This window comes from Pteropus medius, unplaced genomic scaffold, assembly GCF_902729225.1.
Source record: "Pteropus medius unplaced genomic scaffold, Ma_sr-lr_union100, whole genome shotgun sequence".
Classification (NCBI taxonomy): Eukaryota; Metazoa; Chordata; class Mammalia; order Chiroptera; family Pteropodidae; genus Pteropus; species Pteropus medius.
Genome location: NW_024346667.1, coordinates 17,063,356 through 17,084,734, shown reverse-complemented (window position 1 = coordinate 17,084,734; position 21,379 = coordinate 17,063,356). Strand labels below are relative to the sequence as shown.

General features: G+C 37.6%; 1 protein-coding gene across 3 annotated transcripts in view; it reads right to left on the bottom strand.

Moving 5' to 3' along the window:
• Positions 1 to 21,379, bottom strand: part of SH3RF1 (SH3 domain containing ring finger 1) — a 140,646-nt gene that overhangs the window by 22,502 nt on the left and 96,765 nt on the right. For all 3 annotated transcript variants that reach the window (XM_039876336.1, XM_039876338.1, XM_039876337.1), the window contains 4 exons: positions 14,739 to 15,041; positions 10,077 to 10,187; positions 2,253 to 2,410; positions 926 to 1,096 (listed from right to left, as the gene is read on the bottom strand). In XM_039876336.1, the coding sequence (XP_039732270.1) occupies positions 926 to 1,096; positions 2,253 to 2,410; positions 10,077 to 10,187; positions 14,739 to 15,041 (743 nt within the window). The remainder of the gene's footprint in view (positions 1 to 925; positions 1,097 to 2,252; positions 2,411 to 10,076; positions 10,188 to 14,738; positions 15,042 to 21,379) is intronic.

Below are 21,379 nucleotides of genomic sequence, written 5' to 3'. Positions count from 1 at the left end.
TAAATAAAATAAAGAAAATTTCGTATATTTAAAAGCTCTTACTTGCCATTTCCGTATAACGGGGTTTCTCAGCCTCAGTGACCTTTTTGGGCCAGATAATTCCTTTCTGTAGGAGGCTGTCCTATGAACTGTACGATGTTTAGTAACATCCTTGACTTCTATGCACTAGATGCCAATAGCAACCTACTCCACCCCGCCACCCTCCTGTAATGACAATAAAAAATGTGTCCAGACATTGGCAAATTCCCTTAGGGAGCAAAATCACCTTCAGTTGAGAAGGATAAAAGATCTAAGTCATATTTAAGGAACTTTACTTCTGACTGTATTATAGAAATTAAGTGCCAGCATTCAGAGGTAATCAAGCTATTGGGATACAGAGTCAGACCACATAGTTTTGAGCACTTCTTCACTGTGTCATCTCTGAAAAGTTATTCAATCTCTTTGTGGCCCTATTTCCTCATCTAGTAAGTGGGGATAATGACAACTACAACGAGCTGTTTAATGGCTTAGAGTTAATATGTGCAACACATTTAGAAATCTGCCTGGCTAGCATATACTAAGCATTATAGAAACATCTAAGTATTAATAATATAGCTTTTATTTATATTAAACATTATGCTTTTTTTCAAGCAGAAAATATTGAAAATGGTCTACTTGAGTCTTCCACGTATAACTTAAAGCAAATAACTTAAAACCCAGTAGATTTACTTGTAGAAACTTACAATTTCACATACATCCATGTGGAAGGTAAGCTAAAAATTTTAGAGTTAAAGAGGATTTCAGCAAACATAGATGTGGATTTTTTTAATGTTGGCTCTATAACAGGCAATTATAATGTGAGAAGGAATCTGGATAGGCTGAGAGCCATGGAAAGAACAAAGCTTCTCTGTTTAGAAGTTAGTAAACTATTTATTCAAAACCATACCTTGTGACTGGTGCCACATAATTGCCAGGGAAAACCCCTATCTTGCTGGTATGCATCGATGTCCCTTTGAACCAGCCATCCTGGCAACGTTCAAACACTAAAAACATCTCCCCTTTTCTCAGTTCCAGCTCATCCTCTTTCCGAGGAGTATATGGATATATAGCAACATACCTAGAATAGAAAAAAATATTTGAGTTCAGGCTGAGTAACAGGCAAACCCCAAGATGCACAAAACTCTTCCTTGGTATAAAGTCTTAAACATTTTGTACAAATGTAAACAGAAAGTATAATCCTTTAACCTGCAAGTAGCATTCATAATTTTCCACTGAAAGAGGTTCTGCCATCTACATTTAAAGGCAGAGGCCTTCCTGATTTAGAACTGCCACCTTGGTTCTCTGTGTGAAGGTGACTATCCCACCAAATGGTACTCACAGGGTGTGAAAGAATTAATGCAGCTTCCCAGAGCGCCTAACTTGTTGTTGGGGATTAGGTACCCACTGGGAAAATTGAGCTCTTCAAACGGCACTTGTTAGACTTGGGAAGGAGCCCCAAATGAGGACATATGGTATGAAATCCCACTGGGAAGCACAGCGTGCTGCCTTCCACACAGAAGCTGAACCGAGAAGCTTGGGCTGCACCTGTTTCTGAATGCTCAGCCAGTAAAAATACCGAGTTTGAAAAAGTCAAAGGGAAAGAAAGTCCAGATCACAGAGACTGCAAAACAACCCCACGAGGCAAGGTGACCGTACCACCGACATATGGAAACCAGGCAGGCAATACTTATCAGTTTGTACCAGGGCTCTAAGCTGTTCCGTGTATAAACTCATACAATACAGGATCCAGAAAACTCTAGCTGTTTCTGCCATTGGTAAACTCTGAACAAGGTAATTAGACTTTTCTGCATACTTATCGCTGGGGACTTAGAGCTTTTCACGTCCATACTACAACTAGACCTGATTTGTGTGGAATACCTTCGCATTCCTTAGCATCCTAAGGCAAGGAACGAAAATGGAGACAAAAGGCTCAAAAGGCAGTTCCATACACATAAAATATTGTGAAGAAGCAAACAGCTCTGTTTCCCTACACTATGGAAGGCCTTCACTCAGCAGGATGGCTGCCCAGAGAGCTCATGTATTAGAGCTCATTATTTGTTTCAGCAGTCTCCTAATTATATGCATGACTGGGTAGAAGTTTGCAGAACACAAACCACTTCTGTGAGCCATAAGCCTGTCACCACCTCATATCAGAGAGGTGTTTCTTTACCTCTGCTGTTTGGGCTTAGTTTGAAATGAACGTGTAAGCAGTAATAAATGATACCCTCACTTACACACTGGGGCGAGTCTGAGGCCGTAAATGTGCAATCTGGTCAGTGGGTCCCGCTGTGGGCCTGGGTCCCATTCTAGCAGCAGCAGCAGCAGCAGCAGCAGCAGCGCCTGGCAGCGTGGGGGCCAGGAGAGGGGGCGGGGGAAGAGGAGGATTCATAGTCTGGCATAAGAAGAAAAGAAAGGGGAAAAAAAATAACATTTATTTACATCTTTTATGTAAGGTGGAAAGGAAAAGGAATCAGAAATCCATGAAAAAAAAGACTTTAATGGAATCCACACAGAGCAGAACCAGCAGGCTACCTAGCATGAAAACCTCCTTTAAAAAAATCTACCTTGTTCTCCTTTAAGATCTTAAAGCCACAGCAACCTCTTTCAGCAAACAGGTAAGTAATCACACTTGGAAGGAGGAAAAGAAAAAAGAAACAATTGCATGTAATTTTAAGTATAGAATTGGACAAGAATCCAAACGCTTTTCAAGGTGGCAGCTATAATGCCACATTGCTTGCAAGGAATTAATTTGTTATTGTTTCTGTAACTTGAAACTTAAAAACAACACAAAACAAAACAATTGAGCTGCACTATATCTCAAATCATGCCTTCAGAAGAAAATTTCCTTTGATGCCTAGTCTCCAAAAAGCCCAAACAACAGCAAGCCACAATCACTGGGCTATTGTTATTTTTTGCTTATTGTTTTCTTAACTATGCCAGCTTTTGAAATTTAGTACTATCAAGGCTGGTAATCTTTAACAAGTACACCAGTGAAAAGCTGCAGTTTCCTTTATGGTCACAGACTAATGTGGTTCTGCCTTCAGGACTCCATGCCTTTTGAAAATCAATGGAGCAATTGTTACCTTCTGGTGTATAAACCCCAGATAATTCCTCAGGGTCTGTATACTAAAACTCCTGGGGAAACAAGCAAACAAAGACCTACCTGAACCCCCACTTCGTCCTCTCCAAATCTTTGAATCGCCATATGTAAAAACTGAATCAAAGGAGAAATGAGACTAAAGAATGCACCTAGGAAAGCATCAATGGTTTCTATGCATCAGCATATTGATAAGACAAATCCAATGACTTCGAACATAGTTCATAAGTCATTTTCTTTCTATTGTTTAGAAGAGAAATATGAATCTCATCAATATTGATTTCATCTGCCTGTTAATGTACATAATTCCAGAAACATCATAAACTGAGTAGAAAAACATTGTAAACGTCTAGACATACGTTGCCACTCTTTCACACATTATATTTAATTTTCTGCTAAAGTGACTTCCAAGAAGGATTTCTCCCATACTGTAGCTGAACCTGTTGCTGAAGAGTCAGTGCAGAAATAAATGAGGTGCAGAGCTGCTTACAGAGTGCTGCTAACCTGGACGAGGCAGGGAAGTCAGTTCACAGAGTTAGAGCTCCATGAACGTTACTTTCTCCACACAAAACGCGGCAAAATTAGGATTTGTGACAGCTCTGGAATTTGCATGTACTTGGGCTCAGAGCCTTCAAAACCTTTAACCAGGAGAAGGTCAAACACTCATTCCATTCCGTCTCTACCCAGGGACAAAGTGAAGAGAAGTGAAGCTAATCCTTGGTAAAACAGTCAGCACATGTGACCTGGGCAGTTCATGGGTAATAACACACCAGCGGCTTGACGGGTGAGATAACAAGTCTAGACTGTATGTAGAATAATATACAGAGACTGTAAAATTACCACTTAACTGATTTCCATTTAAATCTTCCTAAACCCAATCTCAAAACAGCATGGCTGTGGAAAAGGCAGAAGACAAATGGCACATGCTCAACAGGAGCCCAACAATAATCACTCCTAGAAATTACTTAAAATAGTACCTAAGGCACAGAACCGAAAAGCTCCATTTTACACTCAAAGTAGAATTCCATTTTCAAGAGGAAAGGAAATTATCAGTTATAGTTTAACTTATTAAACCAGAGGCTGTACTAAATTAGTCCTAAGAAGAAGGCAAGAACATCTATTGACCTGATAAAATGTGTCATGTCATATTTTGTTAACAAATGTAAAAGAAGGGTCACCTCTCACAGTTAAACAATATAGTAAGCAAATGTTTCATGCACATTACTATTACAAAGAATAACTTAGTAGGCATTTGAAATATAGCATAAAAGAGGATATTATGAAAGATCTCAAAGGTCGTGCTTGAGAGAAAATACAATTATCTCTCTCTTTTTGTGGATGAGACATAGATGGTCTTAATAAAATTGAACAGATTTTTTTCCCCAAAGCTGGGTTACCTATGTCTGGGGAAATGTACATGTGTGTGTGCATGTGTATTTGTGGGTATGTAAGCACACAAAGACCAAGAGAGACAGTCTGATTAAAATCAGGTTCCTAGATGTTGCTTGGCCCTGTGGGGTTGGTAAAATGATAGGGCTCTGGTGAGTCCAGAGTGGTGACAGACTAGGAAGTTCTGTGGGTTGCTCTATAAACAACCTAAACTGAAATAATCTGGTGATGTGGAAGTTCAAAAGGTAATCCACTATGTGTTGTGCTTCAGGCAGCTTGCCATCCTGCAAGACCTAAAATTTCTACAGAGCAAACCACAACCTTTCATTCACCCAGAGCTGACCTGGAGACCTGCCTATTACTTCACAGCCGGGGCCAGCCCAGGCACCAGAGGCCAAGAAGCACTCTCCGCCAGCAGCAAGAAAACATCTGCGGGCCTGCTACCAGCATAGGTGACATTTTGCTAAACAGTATTTTGTTAATTTAATATTGTTCAGAACCTAATATCATATTTAAATAACATTTTCACTAAATACTACTTGTTAAATCAATAGGAGCTGGAAAAGTGCTCATCACTTGTAGTTTTAGCTTTATGAAAATGCAACTGCTCTATATTATCAAAGTAAAATTGTCTATAGCTATGGCCCAGGCCGCAAAAATATTGACGTAGAAAACTGGATGTGATTCTGATATTCACTAAAAATGAGCTTCCTGCTTGTGCTTCTATAGATTCAGACCTTCTTTGTACCAGCATTTGGTGATGGTCTGAGGCAAGAATTAGTATTTTTGAGTAATACTTGGCTTAAAAATAGGACATACTGATCTACTACTGTGAAATGGTCATATTTTGCCACGTCCAGGTTCTATTCTCCTGATGTACTGATCTTGAAAGAAGAGGCAGCTTTACATTATAGAAGAAGCCTGGGCTTTGGAGTGAGAAAAACGCAGATTCCTCTCCTGGCGTAGCCTTTTAGGTCAGTCCTTGATTTTCCTCCTTTGTCAGGATGAGCACCAGGAAAAAAGTGCCCTCACTCTGAGTGGGTTGGATTCCAGACCACTGACAGGCCGCATTTGCTAGTGGACGCTGTGAGTGAAAAGTTCAACTATGTGGATGTGAAACTCCTCCTCTCTGGTGCTCTCTTCTCCTTTTGTCCTTTCATGTAACCAGCCCAGATAGTGGCTAGATCTGAATTTGGCTAAGGATAGGGGACTAGGGTCTGTAGGCCAGCTTATCAGATGTAAAGTACTTTGCATTGTAGTTTTAAGTCCAAGTTCAACCGACAATAAAAGGTTCATTTCCTTTCCAATTGTCCCTTCTGTTGCATCTCCCTCACATACTTCCCAAAATAAAAAAGTAACTGGCAGGATAGAGTTTGGGCATTTTTGAGTCCCTTGGGCAAATAACACTTAATATTCCTCAATTCCATTATTGTTTCTTTCTAAACATCTGATTTCTAATCAACCCACTTTCAATATACATCATCATCTCTAAACAGTCTTTTTTTTTTTTTTTTTTGGAATGTGTACTGAACTCAGACGCATGTACACTGGCCAGTGAGGGAACAGTTTAAGCTGCTGTATAATCATGTTCCCTCAAGTCCACAGTGTTATCAACTTCAGCAGCATTACCACTGACATACAGCAATGTTTGTGCAGTTATTTGAGTATTTCACCTTATTTTTTAATGTAACGAGTAGCAAAATGAAAGTGCTGATACTTAGGTATAACTTAGGTATTAGGTAAATAACTTAGGTATCAGAATTCAATAAAATTAAGATACATATGGAAATCAGTGAGTCTTTCATCTCAAGTGGATGCTCACTGGAATTAAGCCAGTCAGCAATGGGTATAGCTATGAAGATAAAGAAAAAAAATTAAAGAATATTTAAAAGATGTTAGAAACAGATACTTAGACGATGTCTAAAGGAGAAGAAGTAATTAAGAATGTGGTAATTTGTAAATATCTCTCTGGGAATGGAATTTCCCTCACAAATTGTAGACTTACTGTTCTACAGTTGATTTGTTAGAAGAGATACCTACACAAGTTAATTGACTTTGTATAAATTATATAAGGTCTCTATGCCTTAATATACCCATCTGTGAGATGGAGTTAAAAACAGATTAGGGAAGCTGCCTGTCTCAGTTCCCTGGAGCACAGGAAGCACAATAAATGGAAGCTACTGTTATGATTCATGAGACCCAGAAGTCAGAGGCTGTCTTACCTACCTTCATGTTGCTGGCACCTAGCTTTGCAGACAGAAGATAACTGATCCATGTGTTTCACAAATGAGAAAACATGCTATGCTTCTACCCCGTTAGAACAACAGGTTATGGATCAAGAGGCCTCAGTTTCTGAGATGCTAAAGCCCCTTTCTTATGACAGTTTTGGCGATATCCTACCCCTCATCCTGATTTTCAGAATTCCTGAAAATGAGACAATTCCAAAGGCTCTACTTCTTCTCAAACTACCCAGGTTGGCAGTCCCGTCCTTCTCCTTCCAGACCCTTTCCCTGACCCTGTTGATAGCAGTAAATCCTGTTTAGCTTCTATCATTGGCTATAATGAACTAATTACGTATTGGCTATTCTGAGAACTTGACATCATTTAATTGTTTCTTTAAACACACACACACACACACACACGTGCGTGTGTGTGCGTGCATGTGTGTGTGTGTGTGTAAAATTTTTTAAGTTAAGGTTATACGTTTTTGGATGCAATCTGTTTATAAATTGGTTATGGGCTATATTTGGCCTTTGTCGACTGGCTAACTACCTCTCAGCTGGTCCAGAAGTCTAAGAATTATTAATCGCTTGTTTTAAAAGTTCTTCTTCCATTCTGCAAAAGATATAAGACTAAAATCTTCATTCTCCTGCCCCCACAAAATTAGTCAGAAAAAACTCTCACCACTGTTAATAGTCTGATGTCTGAATTAGATAGATGTAATACTGCTTTTGCTCCTAATATTAGATATTTAACATTTTAATTGCACATGTGAGATGTATGAGACAATATGCTCACAACTTCATTCTGCATAAAAGATTAAAAAGTCTCAATTCATAAAAAAAGTACTAGAAATAACTTTCACTTTCAAGTCTATTCATGCCAGTTATTATCTATATATCTACACCATGAAAAGCACAGTTTCTTTCCTACCAAGGTGCATAATATTGCTGTGATAGTCTCAAAGTCTTGCGAAATATTTCAAATTTTACATAGGATACTTGCCATGATTAAGATGCAGAGGGCACATGCTATACAGATTTTTCCCACTTACCCCTAACAGATTAAATCCAAAACATTTCTTCCAACCTACAGGGGACTTTCAAATCTAGACATCTCCTGGGACGGCAGATATGTCTGTTTATATTTAGTTTTTCATTGAGTGGAACTGTCATAGTAGACTACCGGTTTAATAAACCTTCCTTTGGCTTAACATGAAGTTTTTCTTATGTAATCCTAGGATGAAATGATTGAACGTAAATTAATTTTTGTATATTCATGCTCCCTTATGACCTGTCCCATTGGTTTGCCCTAGAGTGCACCACCGGCTAAGAGCAATTAGCCATTTCTTATGTTATAAAATGTTTGGCCCATAAGGGATGAAACTCGGCCAGCTCTATGTCTTTTCTACTAATTAATTTTTCTAAGATCAGAAATATCAGTCTTTTATTCCTTAAGAAATCAGGTTAGAATTTTTCCATGTGAAGTAGTCATCTAGCATTGGGGATACCAACTGGCTGTGAATGTACTGGGACGGGAAAGGAAGGAAGGAAAGAAGAGTCTTCTCCAGAGGTGAGAGGGCAGGATGACTATGGAACTCAGCTCTGGTCAAAACACCCAGGGCTAACAGAATCTCAGGGAAACTACATTTCAATAAGTCACCTGAATATCATCTCTCCAGATGAATCAATGCAACTGCTCCTCCTGCACCATACATACACTATCAAGGAAGCTATAATTTTTATGGTAACGTAAGAAAAACTTTAACCTCTAGTCAGCCATTATTAACTTCCATTTAAATACAAGAACATGCTCAATTCTATAAAAAGGTTTCGAAAATCTAAGTCAAGCTAGATAATAACTCTGCATTTATTCATATCCTGCCTTGTTTCAAAGTCAGTTTTCAATTACTTATAAAATGTATCAAGATAAAAACAACTAAAAAAAAAATGAAGCAAAAGGAAAATGAAGACAATAAAACCAGTTGGAGCCAACATTTTGACCAACATGTTGTGATGTCCCCGCTAGAAGGAAGCATCAATTTAGTTCTAAGCATTCTAGCAGGGGGAAATATAATCTACAATATATATAAAATCCACAACCTAAAAACAAACCCACTGCTTAGAAGCCTCACCATTCCTGACACAGAGAACAGAGAAACCATAACAAAAGGAACCAAGCCCTCCCAAGGCATTCTTAGAGTAAACCAATGGCGCATGTCACACACAGTCCTACCTTGCAACAATGGAGGCCAAAAACGAGATGAATAATAGTTATCACTTCCTACATTCTAGGTACGGTGCTAACTCTCCAAAGTAGATATTATTACTCTCATTTTATAGGCAGGGACACGGAGGCTTAAAAAAGCTGAGTGATTTTTCATGGTCACAGTACAAATAAGTGGCTGAGCTGGGCTTCCAAACCAGGTCGGTATCCTCATCTCCAGGCCACACCATTTCTCTGAGAGCATCACAACCAGGTGAGAGTCAATAAAGCAACTTACAGGGATGGGGTTCACTGGAGTGATCTGATTTAATAATTTTTTCTACCCTCATTTAACTCAGCACTGGAAGAAACAGTCTAAAAGTATAATTTGAGAGATGTCTCAAATTGCTGGCTCCTTGCAGTTCAATTGCCTGCAATTGTAGGAAATAGGGATTTAAACTATTGTTTCTGCTAACCTGTTGGACTTGCTTGTTTCTTCTCTTTTAATTCTCTCTCTAGAGTATTCTTTGTATCTATCTCCCTTGGCTGGTCTCATTCTTCCTATTAATTTCCCCTGTTAGGATGCTTTAAAGCGATTAGTGTTTAGACTGTCTGCAGAATGCTATGTTTTCAGAAAGAAAATCAGCATAATCTGAAGGGCTTTCCAAGGCAGCACAGACCTTTGGGTTATACTGACAGAAGACAAGAAACTAAAAGGTGAATAGTAAACGTAGAGATTTGAAATCGACTTATGGTGTGACTCAAAGAAAATCATTTAGCATTAGGTATACCAGTTCCCTCGTTGGTTCTATTGATGTGTCTTTGTAAGAAATAAGCAAGGTCTAGAAACTCAAAAGAAATAAAGGTTAAACATTCAAGAAATCAGGATGAACTACAAGGAAAATGAAAAGTATTTTACAGAGCTCTTCTAATAGTTTCAGGCCACTGATACTATGAAAATTTTTGCAAGCTGCAGGCAAGAGACTTCCTAATGTTTTTGTGAGGTTAACAGAAATAATAGATGAAAGATAGTGATCCACCCCACCTAGCAAGTGTTATGTAAACTGCAGGTGTTAGGAGGTGGATGCACCAGATTAACATGACTAATACCTACTGGAGAAATAGAGATGGGAGAAACTGTACTTACCCCAAGGGCAGCTGGGTAGGGAACATCTGATGGGAATGTGAATGAAGGGCCTGTTGTCACTGGGCTGCTCGGGGGTGGGGTCACAATTAATCCGGTGGTGCTTATATGAACCTGCCAGGGAAAAAAAAAAGTTAATAAAAAGACTATATTTAATAGAACAGATTATATCAGCTAAACCTTGGGAAAGAAAGTCATGATGTAAAAAAAAAAAAAAATCTGTAGTTTCTATTATTCTTGGAAGGCAGAATCAATCCCTTTCAGTTTATTCAACCCAAATTTACTGCTTACCTAATTTGTATTAAGATACTGGGGAATCATTTGATAAATACTGGTCACTACAGTGTTGTACATATAGAATCCAACTGCTGTTGCCCTTCACAATAACATGCTGCCCCACCTGGGATGCTACCGTGAACCAAGCCGGCCTTTCGGATGGTTAGCCTGGTCTGATTAGCCTACTAACAATTTCCCTGAAGATCCCAATGAATATTCACCTGTCTATCAATATGTTAAGTCTTTGTGAAATGCTTAAGGTATTTTGCTATTTTCAGAATCATTTTCACTATTTCTACCTTTCAGTGGGGACACATAATTAAAATGCAGCTGCCTAGACATTCTTATAGCAGGCAATTATTTATAAACCTTTAAAGGAATCTTTTCTATCCTCATTCTGTTTCTAAAGGTGTCTTATCCATACTACTCAAGATTAATTTACTAGGAAGAAATTGAGCTATTCAGGTCATTTCATTGCCTGTGTTCAGTTACTTGATCAATTTCAATCATTGCATATCAAGTCCGACTACCGAATGCGTGGTACTAGATGCTGAAGTAGGGACGCGGGCTCTCTGCATGAATGGATGTTTTTCTTTCGCTATTAAAAGAATGTGGTTGGCTCGTACTTTGTTTCCTCAAGGAAGCAATGCTATACCCAAAATGCTAGGCCTTCTGTAATAAAAACTTAAGCTAAATATAGTTTCCTCAATTCTCATAAATTAAGAAAAAAGATTATTAGGACAAAGCTGAGAGTTTAGTTCCCCGAGGGCCTGAAAGAACTTTCAGATTCCCACTGGATTAGACCCTGCCAAGGCCAGTGAGAATCAGCATCACGTCATACAGTTTACTTTCACAAATAAATCTGTTACACATGGAATCTACATCTTTTTAAAATTACCTCTGTACCTGTTAGTTCATATATTGGTTGAATCTAAGCAGATCCAAGGGGTGCCACAAACAAGAGTTTCTCCCCAAACTCTCATTTTCGGTCTCTCCAAAGTCTATTTCCGATCAATTTCTAATGGCAAGCACACTGGTTTTTCATTCTGAGATAAAACCTAATGGCCTTCAGCTTTTTATCCTGTTTATCCTGTTATAAATCTGTTTACATACACACTTCAAGATCATTTACAAGTTGGCACCACATAAAAGATGGAGGCTTTCTTAGAAGATACAACGAAGCTCATTTCAAGGTGCATATCATTATCAAGGAACCTTTAGGATAGACAAAAATTCACCAAAATATAGCTTTCTGGGACTGACGCTACAAATATCTGAAAAAGATATCACTCTTTGACTGACATTTCTCTTGAAAGCCCTAGAATGGAAGCTAGGATAATTAGCTGCTAATAAGCCCATGGTCTTGGACAAGTCACTTCATGTCTCTGGACCCCTGTGAAGAGCTGAACTAGAGGTTCCCTAAGGTCTTTGTCATCGCAGACATGGGAATGAAGCACTGAACAAGACAAATCCTGCAGATACTAGTTCAACACGAGGCCATTCCTAGCACTGGGGTAAAGGAAGAGACAGAAGTCACCAAGAAATAACTAAAAGCAGAATAAAACTGCCTGAAGGTGGGCATGTCCTGAGCAAGTACAATCTGAGTTTCTGCTGTGTTTATCCTTTTCTCATGGACCTGCATATTAGGTTGGTTCTCCTACAAGAAAGGGCTATGTGGAGAAGGAGAAAAGGTGAGAAAGCTAATGGGAGAGTGGGTAGATCTTTCTTCCCTAGAAGCCACTGGCAATACAAGAATGCCATAAAAACACTTATTATGAATCACTCCTCCAGCTGGCAGAGGTCAAAAAAATATCATGGGCATAGGGTAGTATCAGAGGAATAGGTGAAATGTCTTGGTTGGTTATAGTATCATATTTTTATAGATGTCAATCACAAACATCCATGCACATCTGTCCCGGTGACCCACCTGGACAGTACAGCTTATAAATAATCTTCCAATTTATGTATTTGAAACTTCAGCCTTCAATCAATAGTCCAAAAACAATAGCAAGCAATCCCTCTGTTCCTTCCTTTGCTCCATTTCCCCATCGTATTGCTTAGAATTTGTATGTGACAGAGAGATAGATCTCTAATTGCCATACAGAAACATGAGAACAAAGATCTACTCACATGGTGGAAAGGTGAGCTGGAAGGTACCATTGCACCATCATGAAATTGCCAATGTGTGTATGGATTTCACTCGCGTGAGAAAAAAAATGAACACTCACATCTTTAGGCCCCTCACTTTGGATTTTTAAATAAATTCAACCAAACCTAATTAAGAAAAAGCAATACAGAAATTGGGCCAATAGCAGGAGACACATCAGCCAGGTACCTCAGTCAAATCTACTGATAGATCCTTCTCTGGGCATAAGAAAAGGAGAGTCCTGTTTTAAATGGTCTCACAAGTGCCGTCTTTCCATATCCACTCTTCTCCATGGTTAAGAGAGTGATTGCCTGTCACATATGCTACACATACTCATTGCTTCATTGTTGACTGTGGTTCCCTCCAATGTACACAGTACCAGAGATAAATAGTGTTTTCTATAAACCTAGACTGGAGAAACTAGGCAGCACTTCAAACATCTCCCATCCTCTTCTAGAAATAACTTCTCCCTGAGGCATCACGTCGCCACCAAAAACAGAACAAATTAGAATATGGGAAGAGGGGTGGAATTCAGATGAAGGGGAAACTGTTTTAATGGGAACACAGAAAGAGCCTTGTTTCTTAAACTACTCAAACCAAAACAAAAATAAATCTACTTTATAGTCTTCACTCCTAGCTCTGGAGTGGCAGCACGAGACAAGCTCACACCTGACTCCGAAGTTTGCAGCAAAATATATAAACGCTAAGTTTATCTTCCTTTCTCTTTTAATTTTCTCTACTGCCAAAAGATTACATGATGCTTCTTGCTCTAATCTACAAACCATGTCTATTTTTCACATAGCATAATGAGCTACATGTAAAATGATATGGTTTTCCCCTCTATCCATTTTTCAGATGACTCATTCATTCAACAAATATTTATTGAGTGCTTAATGTATGTCTGACTTTGAGACTTATCGTGAACAAAACAAAGACCTCTGCCCTCATAGCCCTCTGTTCTAGTGTGTGTGTGTGTGTGTGTGTGTGTGTGTGTGTGTGCACTGCGTGTGTCCTATTCCCCATATTAGATGGAAAGTTTCATGGCCCTACACCTAAAAAACACTGACAAACCATAATCCTATTCAGAGAGTAAAAGCATTCAACTCACAACCTAGAGTATGAATCTAAAGGAGCTGGGTCAAATAAATGAGTCTGAGAGAAAATAATTTTTAATTATATTGGCAAGGAATACCAAAAACTGTATTATAAATGTTTACTGTGGTCCCAAACAGGTACTTATTAAACTGTGTAGGCTTCTTGAAGACAAAGATTGTGTCATTCCCTCCCTCCTTTCCTTCTAAGGGAAAATAATTTATTTTTATGGTTTTTTTTTTTTTTTAATCACAGCTATATTGTAGAGTAGAATTTAAAAGCTGCATAAATTTTTAAAATAAAACATAAGATTTCAAAAAAATTTCTCCTGCTTGTGGCAGGCTACTTTGGACCAGGTTCTCTGATCTTGCAGTGAGGAAAATACAGCTGTCATCTAATAGGATAACTACAGCAGCCCTGTGACTTAGGCAGGGCCACAGTCAGGCTTATTTTGCAATCTAGAAATAAGGTCTAACGGAGAGAAGTCCTATGTCTTATTTATCTTTATAAAGATAGTAAAACAGTGCCTAGAAAGATCTATAATAAGGCACTCAATAAATGTTTGCCAAATAAATGAACGAATGCTCCCAATCATCTTGTGCATTTTACTTAACACAAGAATAATAAGCAGCTACTTTCCAAGGCAGGCCAAAATCTTGATGAACTCATGAGCTTTAAAAAAATCCTATGTCGATTTTAACTTAAAGTAAATGTATCTTCACATCTTTTCTCTATAACTCTAACTGGGAAGCCTAAATATCAAGGTAAGTTACAGAGATGCAGGTAACTGCGAACTTTATGAGTTTTGACCATAGCATCTTCAATTTGGATGGAGAGAAAATTTTAGTTGGCAAGATCTCCCAAAGCAGCTTTGTGAGAAGGTTCTGTAATACCAAGTGATTGCTTAGTGAAACTTTAAATCATCTTGTAATTTCTGATCTTTCCTTTGAAAATGACTGAGTAGTTTTGAGTTCATAACTCAGTTTTCCGTTCTCCACTTCCCACCTACAAAATGAGAAAGGCTTTGCTCCTTAGGAGAGCCCATCTTCTGAAGGCTAAAATAAACAACATTTTTCAGCTAGTGAACAAACACGTTTGTAAGTGGATCATTTTTGTGGCCGAGCTCTTTTCATACCATTGGGATAATTTACCTGAGAAGGGGCACTGCAGGAGAGCCCAGACAGCTCACTGATGCGCGCGGCAGCAGTGGGGTTGCTGGAGCTGATGAGGACAGGGGGACTGATCTCCATGGAATGGCGGTTCTGGGACGCCTGGGAAGACTTGCTGGCCATGGTGAGGGAAGTGAAGGAGTGCCGCTTTTTGGTGTTCTTCTTGGTGTCGGAGTGCTTTGGGGCAATGCTGCTCTGAGCTGCTGCCGAAGTACCTTCTCCAGCATCAACTCCTGGCACAGGAGGCTTATCCCACTCTATCAGCTGCTTGGCAGCTGAGTTAAACTGCAAACCAAATCAACACAAGAAGGTTAGACAATTCTCATGGACTCACTGGGATTTATTTTTCGACATGCTTTTATCTAAAATTTAACATCACTAAAATTTGCATATGCGAGTACGTATATATTTTTAACCGTGTGAGATATCTTTTCTCTCAAATCTGGGATTTCATTGTAGTATCTATGCCACAGACAGATGTTAAATCAAGAATGAATAATTCCAATGAAAGACTGATACAGTTAAAATTTTTCCCCCCAAGAACCTTCGAAATATCTAATTTAAAAATTTGCCAGTAATAAACGAAGATATATTTAGTCCATTGATGAGATTAAGAGAAAAACAATTAAAAGGGTACCATTTGTCTAACAACTCTGTTGCCCAACAACTGGGAATTTGCTCAGAGCACAGATAAACAGTGAAGGGGCAACTTCTGGGTTTGGGAAAAATGAGCAAGAGGACAAAAAATGAAACCATTAAATATTAACTCATGCACTTTCATATAAAATAGCCTCTTGCCTCTATGTATTTGGGGGAGACTCATGAAATAGTTAGTAGGAACTCTTGACATGTTTTTGTCATGTCACTGTGTTAGTTATTTCCACATGTGCTAACATTTTAAATCATAACAGGGTAAAACATGAAATTCAAGTCATGTTGGCAAGCTAACTTAGTCCATTTGAAAAGTTGTCTCACTATGAAGGGCACGAGGGGTCAAAAGCTGCATGGGCTGATAACACCAGCAAGAAAGGAAAGAACACAAGCTTTTTGTTTTCCCTGAGGTAAAATACAATGTTTCTGGAAAGCTTCAATGAAAACAAGCTGCATATAACCTACCTAGATATTACAATAATGAGAAAATCTTGAATCAAGTTTAACCTCTCATAAAAAAAAATTGATAAAAAAATAAACTTTTAAAAGGTAATTTAAGTAATATTAAGGATAACAGAGCCTTTTCCATTGCAGCATTGCATGCTCAGCACTTTAAAAATGCCTTTAGATAAAAGATCATCAAATGTCATTTTTTACCCACCTAATGGTTCAGATCATGTTTTTTCATCCTGTTGATGAGAAAAATCTACTAGAAGAATAGAAATCTTGTCTGCCAATATTTAACGAAGTGAACTTGCTTTGGCAAAAAGGGCTTTTCACAAAGCTGTATTAATTGCAGCTCAGTAGCCAGTGCTTCTACAGATGATTGCAAATTGATTAACAATTTGTTCCTGTGGTTCCCCCAGGGACTCACATTCATCTGGTCTGTCTAATCTATAATTAGTAGGGCACATCTTTTTCAAACATGAGCATACCTCTCCTTCAGACTTTAAGGATTTTTTCCACGTGATAACTTGGAATAATAGGCAGTAACACCTATAGATGCCTGAGGTGCCAACAGCAGGAGAAAGGATCACGACTCTTTGTGTTATGTGTTTAAGAATGAAGAAATGATATATATGAAATGGTGGCCTTATTATAGCATTAAAATGGCATTTGGCCAAGAGATACAGAATTTATAAATCCTACCTTGGTCTAGCCAACCCACCTTCTGGGTAGTCCCTAAGGAAATCAAATGTCAAAAGAAGGAATGTGATGTTTTACGGTAGGAGTGGCCCAAACCTCAGTGTAGAGCTCTAATAAACTGCAATGAATCATGTGGTGGTAGGGTCCTCATTCCTACACAGGTTGGGTGTAAGGAGTCTGAAATCAAAGCAAATGGATGAGCTACTCCATTTCCCTCATCCTAAACTTATCACCCCAATGAGATGAAAGGCCAGTACACCCACCAGTGTCAGAGGACAAGGAGTCAGAGAAAGCCTCCTTCTAGTATAAGCTCGTTTAGACCCCAAGATACAAATCCTCAAAAGCACGACCTAATCAATGTGCTAAAATCTGACCAATTAACTCAGCAGCACTGCTGCTGCTTAAGAAATAAGGGAAGAAGTTGAGAAGACTTTCTCTCCACTGAGGCCAAAAATATGAATAGAGAAAACTATTACATATACTTGATATCATGGTTGAATTAATTCTGGGGTCATACCATAGGCTCCATTAGCAGTGTCTGTTTTGCAATAGTCTGAAATATTACCATAGTCTAGATGTGGTCATATCTAGCCAAGTGTCAGTTATGGTTAATATTGTGTTAATATTTAAGGTTTCCACATGCCGTGCTCTGGTAAACAATTAGAATTAAAGTATTATTCCCTATATTTCCTGTTGTTTTTCACAATAGAAAAACACATCCCTTGAGTCTTTTTCTATATCACATATTTTTCCATTAAAATAAATATACATTGAGCACCTATTATGTGCCAGATAACGTGGTAGGTGCTAGAGAGCTACAGATGCTGAGAAATGTTCCCTGACCTTAATGAGATATATACAGATATAAATAATACAGATGTACTCCATAATTCCTATGTCTGGCTTCTTTCACTCAACAATATGCTTTTTTGAGATTTATCCATTTCGTTCCATGAATCTTTTAATTGCTGTGTAATATTCCATTGTGTGGATATACACCAATTTAGTTACCCATTCTATTGTTGACTTATATTTCAGTTCCCCTTCTCTCCCCTCCCCTTTCTCCTACCTTCTCTGCTATCGGTTTTGGCTATTAAGAACAACGCTGCCATGAATAATCTTGTACATGTCTTTTGGTGGATGTTGGATATACGTCCAGGAGTGGAACTCCTGGGCCACAGGGTTGCCATGTTCAGAAAAATATAGTCTACATGCAGAAGCATGTGTGTCTGCAGGTGGACAAATGATGTTGCAATGGAACGAGCAAACTGCACGTAGAAGACCACTGTTATAGCCCTGGCACAACCAGTAAGTAACTTTATGACCTTCATAGAACTATTTTACCGCTCCTGATCATAGCTTTCTCATCTATAAAATAAGGAAGCTGGAGTCAGTGATCTTTTTGTCTGTCTCTTTTAGTTCTCCACCCGTATAACGCATGATCTCACTCTAAATAGTTAAGTTTTCTATTTCATTTCCGTTCCTCTAAATAGCCTAGTATATTTTTTCCTGCATTTTATTTTTATACATGGACGGTAATGTATGTTAGCAGGATGCTGTCATACTTTAATAGTACTCTAGAATTCTTCTGAAGTAGAAGTTAGTATTAAGAAATGCTATTTACAGCCTTTATAAGTTCCAAAGAAAATCATAAAGTTAAGACTATTTGGTAGAAGCATTAAGTAAAGCAGAAACTTAACGAGGCTTTTGTTGTAAGTATAACTTAACCTTGAGTAACAACAAGAAAGCAAGGATCTGATAGCTTTTAATGGCATTTTGATAAAGTTCATTTATGAATGTTTGTTTGAGCTCAGTAGCATAGACTTTCCATGACATTTATCTACCCATGACCTTTAAGTTTAGGAGTGCACTCATCATCTGCAAAATAAATTTATATCTTAAAATACCTTCTTCTGAGCACTTGGTAAAGAATATTTGATAAGACTTAGGTTGGATACAAGGTAAAATTCAGCACAGTGGAGCTAAAAGAACGGATTAATGGGATTTGCTGATCTTAAAACGCTAAAATCCCTTTTTGGGAAACCTCAAAATTTAGAAAGAATTAGTCTTTGAGATTATCAAAAGTATTAGTAAACATGAGAAAGAAAATACTAACAAAATAATAATGACAACAACAAGGAAGCTTAAGAAATACAAAAATATTTTTTTTGTGTGCGTGATTGTCTGCTAAAAAGAATATGGCCTTTTTAAAAGATGGGACTCAGATTTTTTTTAAAAGAACAAAATATTTAATGAGAACATGAATACTTATTATTTTATATGAATATTAGAGTACAAACAGTAGGTTTGAAGAATTTGTAACCCACTAGTGCCCCTGAACCTAGTAGTTTTCCTATGAACGGCAAATAAAGGTTTTAAAAAATATAAAAGTAATATATGTTATTTTTTTAAAAAATAGTACAGATTATTATAAAGTAAAAAGTGAAAGGCCTCAGCTAGTTTCCCATATCTGTCTCCCCCCATTTACCTGATGTATCTACATTTAACCATTTAGAACATATTCTTCCACATATTTTTAAGTAGATGTTGTTAAATACGCATCTACTTTATTTTTAAGGCAAATGAAACCAAGCAGTATGTACTAGTCTCGTCTCTAACAGTATCTCATGAACACTTTTCCATGTCAATAGACACAAGTTGGTACACTATTCCACTGTATAGAGATGGCATGCATTTTGTTATGCTTGTGCAAGCATATCTGTAGGGTAAACTTCTAAGGGTAAAACTGTTAGATTGAACTAGGCTTAGAATATTTTTTTGAAGGCTATCATCAAATTGCACTCCAAAAAAAGTGTTGATTTGTATCATTTCCGATAGTGTATAAAACAGCCTGTTTCCTCAAATTCTTAACAGTATTATTATCAATAAATTTTAAAATTTCTATTAGGTGGAGAGGTAAGAGACCTGTTTTCATCTGTATTTATCCATTTATTAATGAGATTAAGCATCTAATTTCTTTTTCTAAGATTTGCTTATTCCCATGCTTTATCCATACATCTACTAGGTTGTTGGTATTTTTCTTATAGATTTATAAGTGCTCTTTATAAATTATATGTTATTAATATAATATGTAGGTATATATATGTATATATCCATCAAAGGAGAAATATAGTTTTAATTTGTTTTTTCACTTGATATATGTTCATTATATATAAATTTTTATTTTATGTTCCAAATTCAATCTTTTTCCATTATGGCATCTCAATTTAACATCATGCTTTAAAAACTGTATTCCATAACTATTTTTTAAAAGAAAACTACTTTTTTCCTAGTATTTTCATGGTTCCTTCTTTTTTCTTTCTTTTTGCATCTCGGTCTTTGAACCATGTGAACCATTTGGTTTTATGTAAAGAATAATGTAGGGAAAGTGCTTTGTCTTTTCCACATGGCTCAACAGCTGTACGAGCACCATTTGTCTAACTGTCCATCTTTTCCTCACTGGTTTGAAACACCACCTTCATAAAGTCATGTTTATTTATTTTTTGAGGGTTATTTTTTAGCATTTTATTATTAGACATTTATATAGTTTATGAAACGATCTCCCTGATTATCTTCCCTCTGGCTCTATGCACAGCCATTATATTACTGCTGTCTGCATTCCCTACCATGCTCCTCCATCCCTGTCATAAAGTCATGTTTAAATTTTTTATTATAAAATTGTACACCTGAAATTTATATAATGTTATTAACCAATGTTATCCCAATACATTTATTTAAAAAAAAAAAAGAATTGAAGTACTTCAACATTCTGATGCATTACTAGGTCTAGTGTGCCTTCCCCAGAAAGTCAGACACTTTGGAAAAAACCAGTGAATGAATACTATGGGATGAAAATTCATGCTATTTACCTCCTCTTAGCAGAAATGAAAATATTCTGCCTCACAGTCCTCTGCAAAATAGTTTTTACAGAATGGCGACAGGGAATTTTTATTTCCACTAGTCTTCTATTCTTCCCTACAATTTAGGTTAACGAGGTTTTTGTTTGGGGATGATCTAAATAAAAAAGCAAGCTCAGTCTTCATTTATAATACAAGATTCCCCCACAGAAGAGGAGTAATTAGGGAGACTGAGGGGATTACTCAGGAGTCTTTAAATTGATTCCAAAGCCTCCCTCAGGTAGCAGCTTCATTTAGTCCTCAGTAAACATTTGTTGAATAAATAAAAATGTTGGTCTCTTAAAACTACCACGAGAAGGACAGGCTGCCTCTAGACCAGCACTGTCCAATTAAAGTATAACATTAGTCACATGTGCAATTTTAAGTTTTCTAATAGCCACATTTTTAAAAAAGATAAAAAATAGATAAAAAGAATTTTAACAATATATTTTATTTAACCCAAAATGTCCAAGATATCATCACTTCAAAATGCAATCATTATTAAGAGTTACTCTTTTTTGTTGTTGGTTTTGTACTTGAGTCTTTGCAATCCAGTGTGCATTGTATCTTTACATCACATCTCAATATGCACTAGCCACCTTTCAAGTGCTCAATAGCCATATGTATTGGATAGCACAGCTCTAGACCTCAGGGGCTCATGAGGAGAGTGGAGCTGCACCCAAGGTGGCCATCTCCAGAAGCTCATTACACACGATTTGCCGAACACAAAAAGAACGACTGAAATTTCTTCTCCGACTTCTAGGGCCCACATTCTCAAGCTCCCTAAGCCCTGAAGTAGTTCGCTAGGAATGACAGTGAGGAACAGGAACAGACTCACAATCCAACCCTCAGGACATCCTGCCAGGGGAAAAGGATTTTCAAAGTAACTGCCTCACTGCTCTAGGTTAGGAAGAGGAAACACAGGTTACT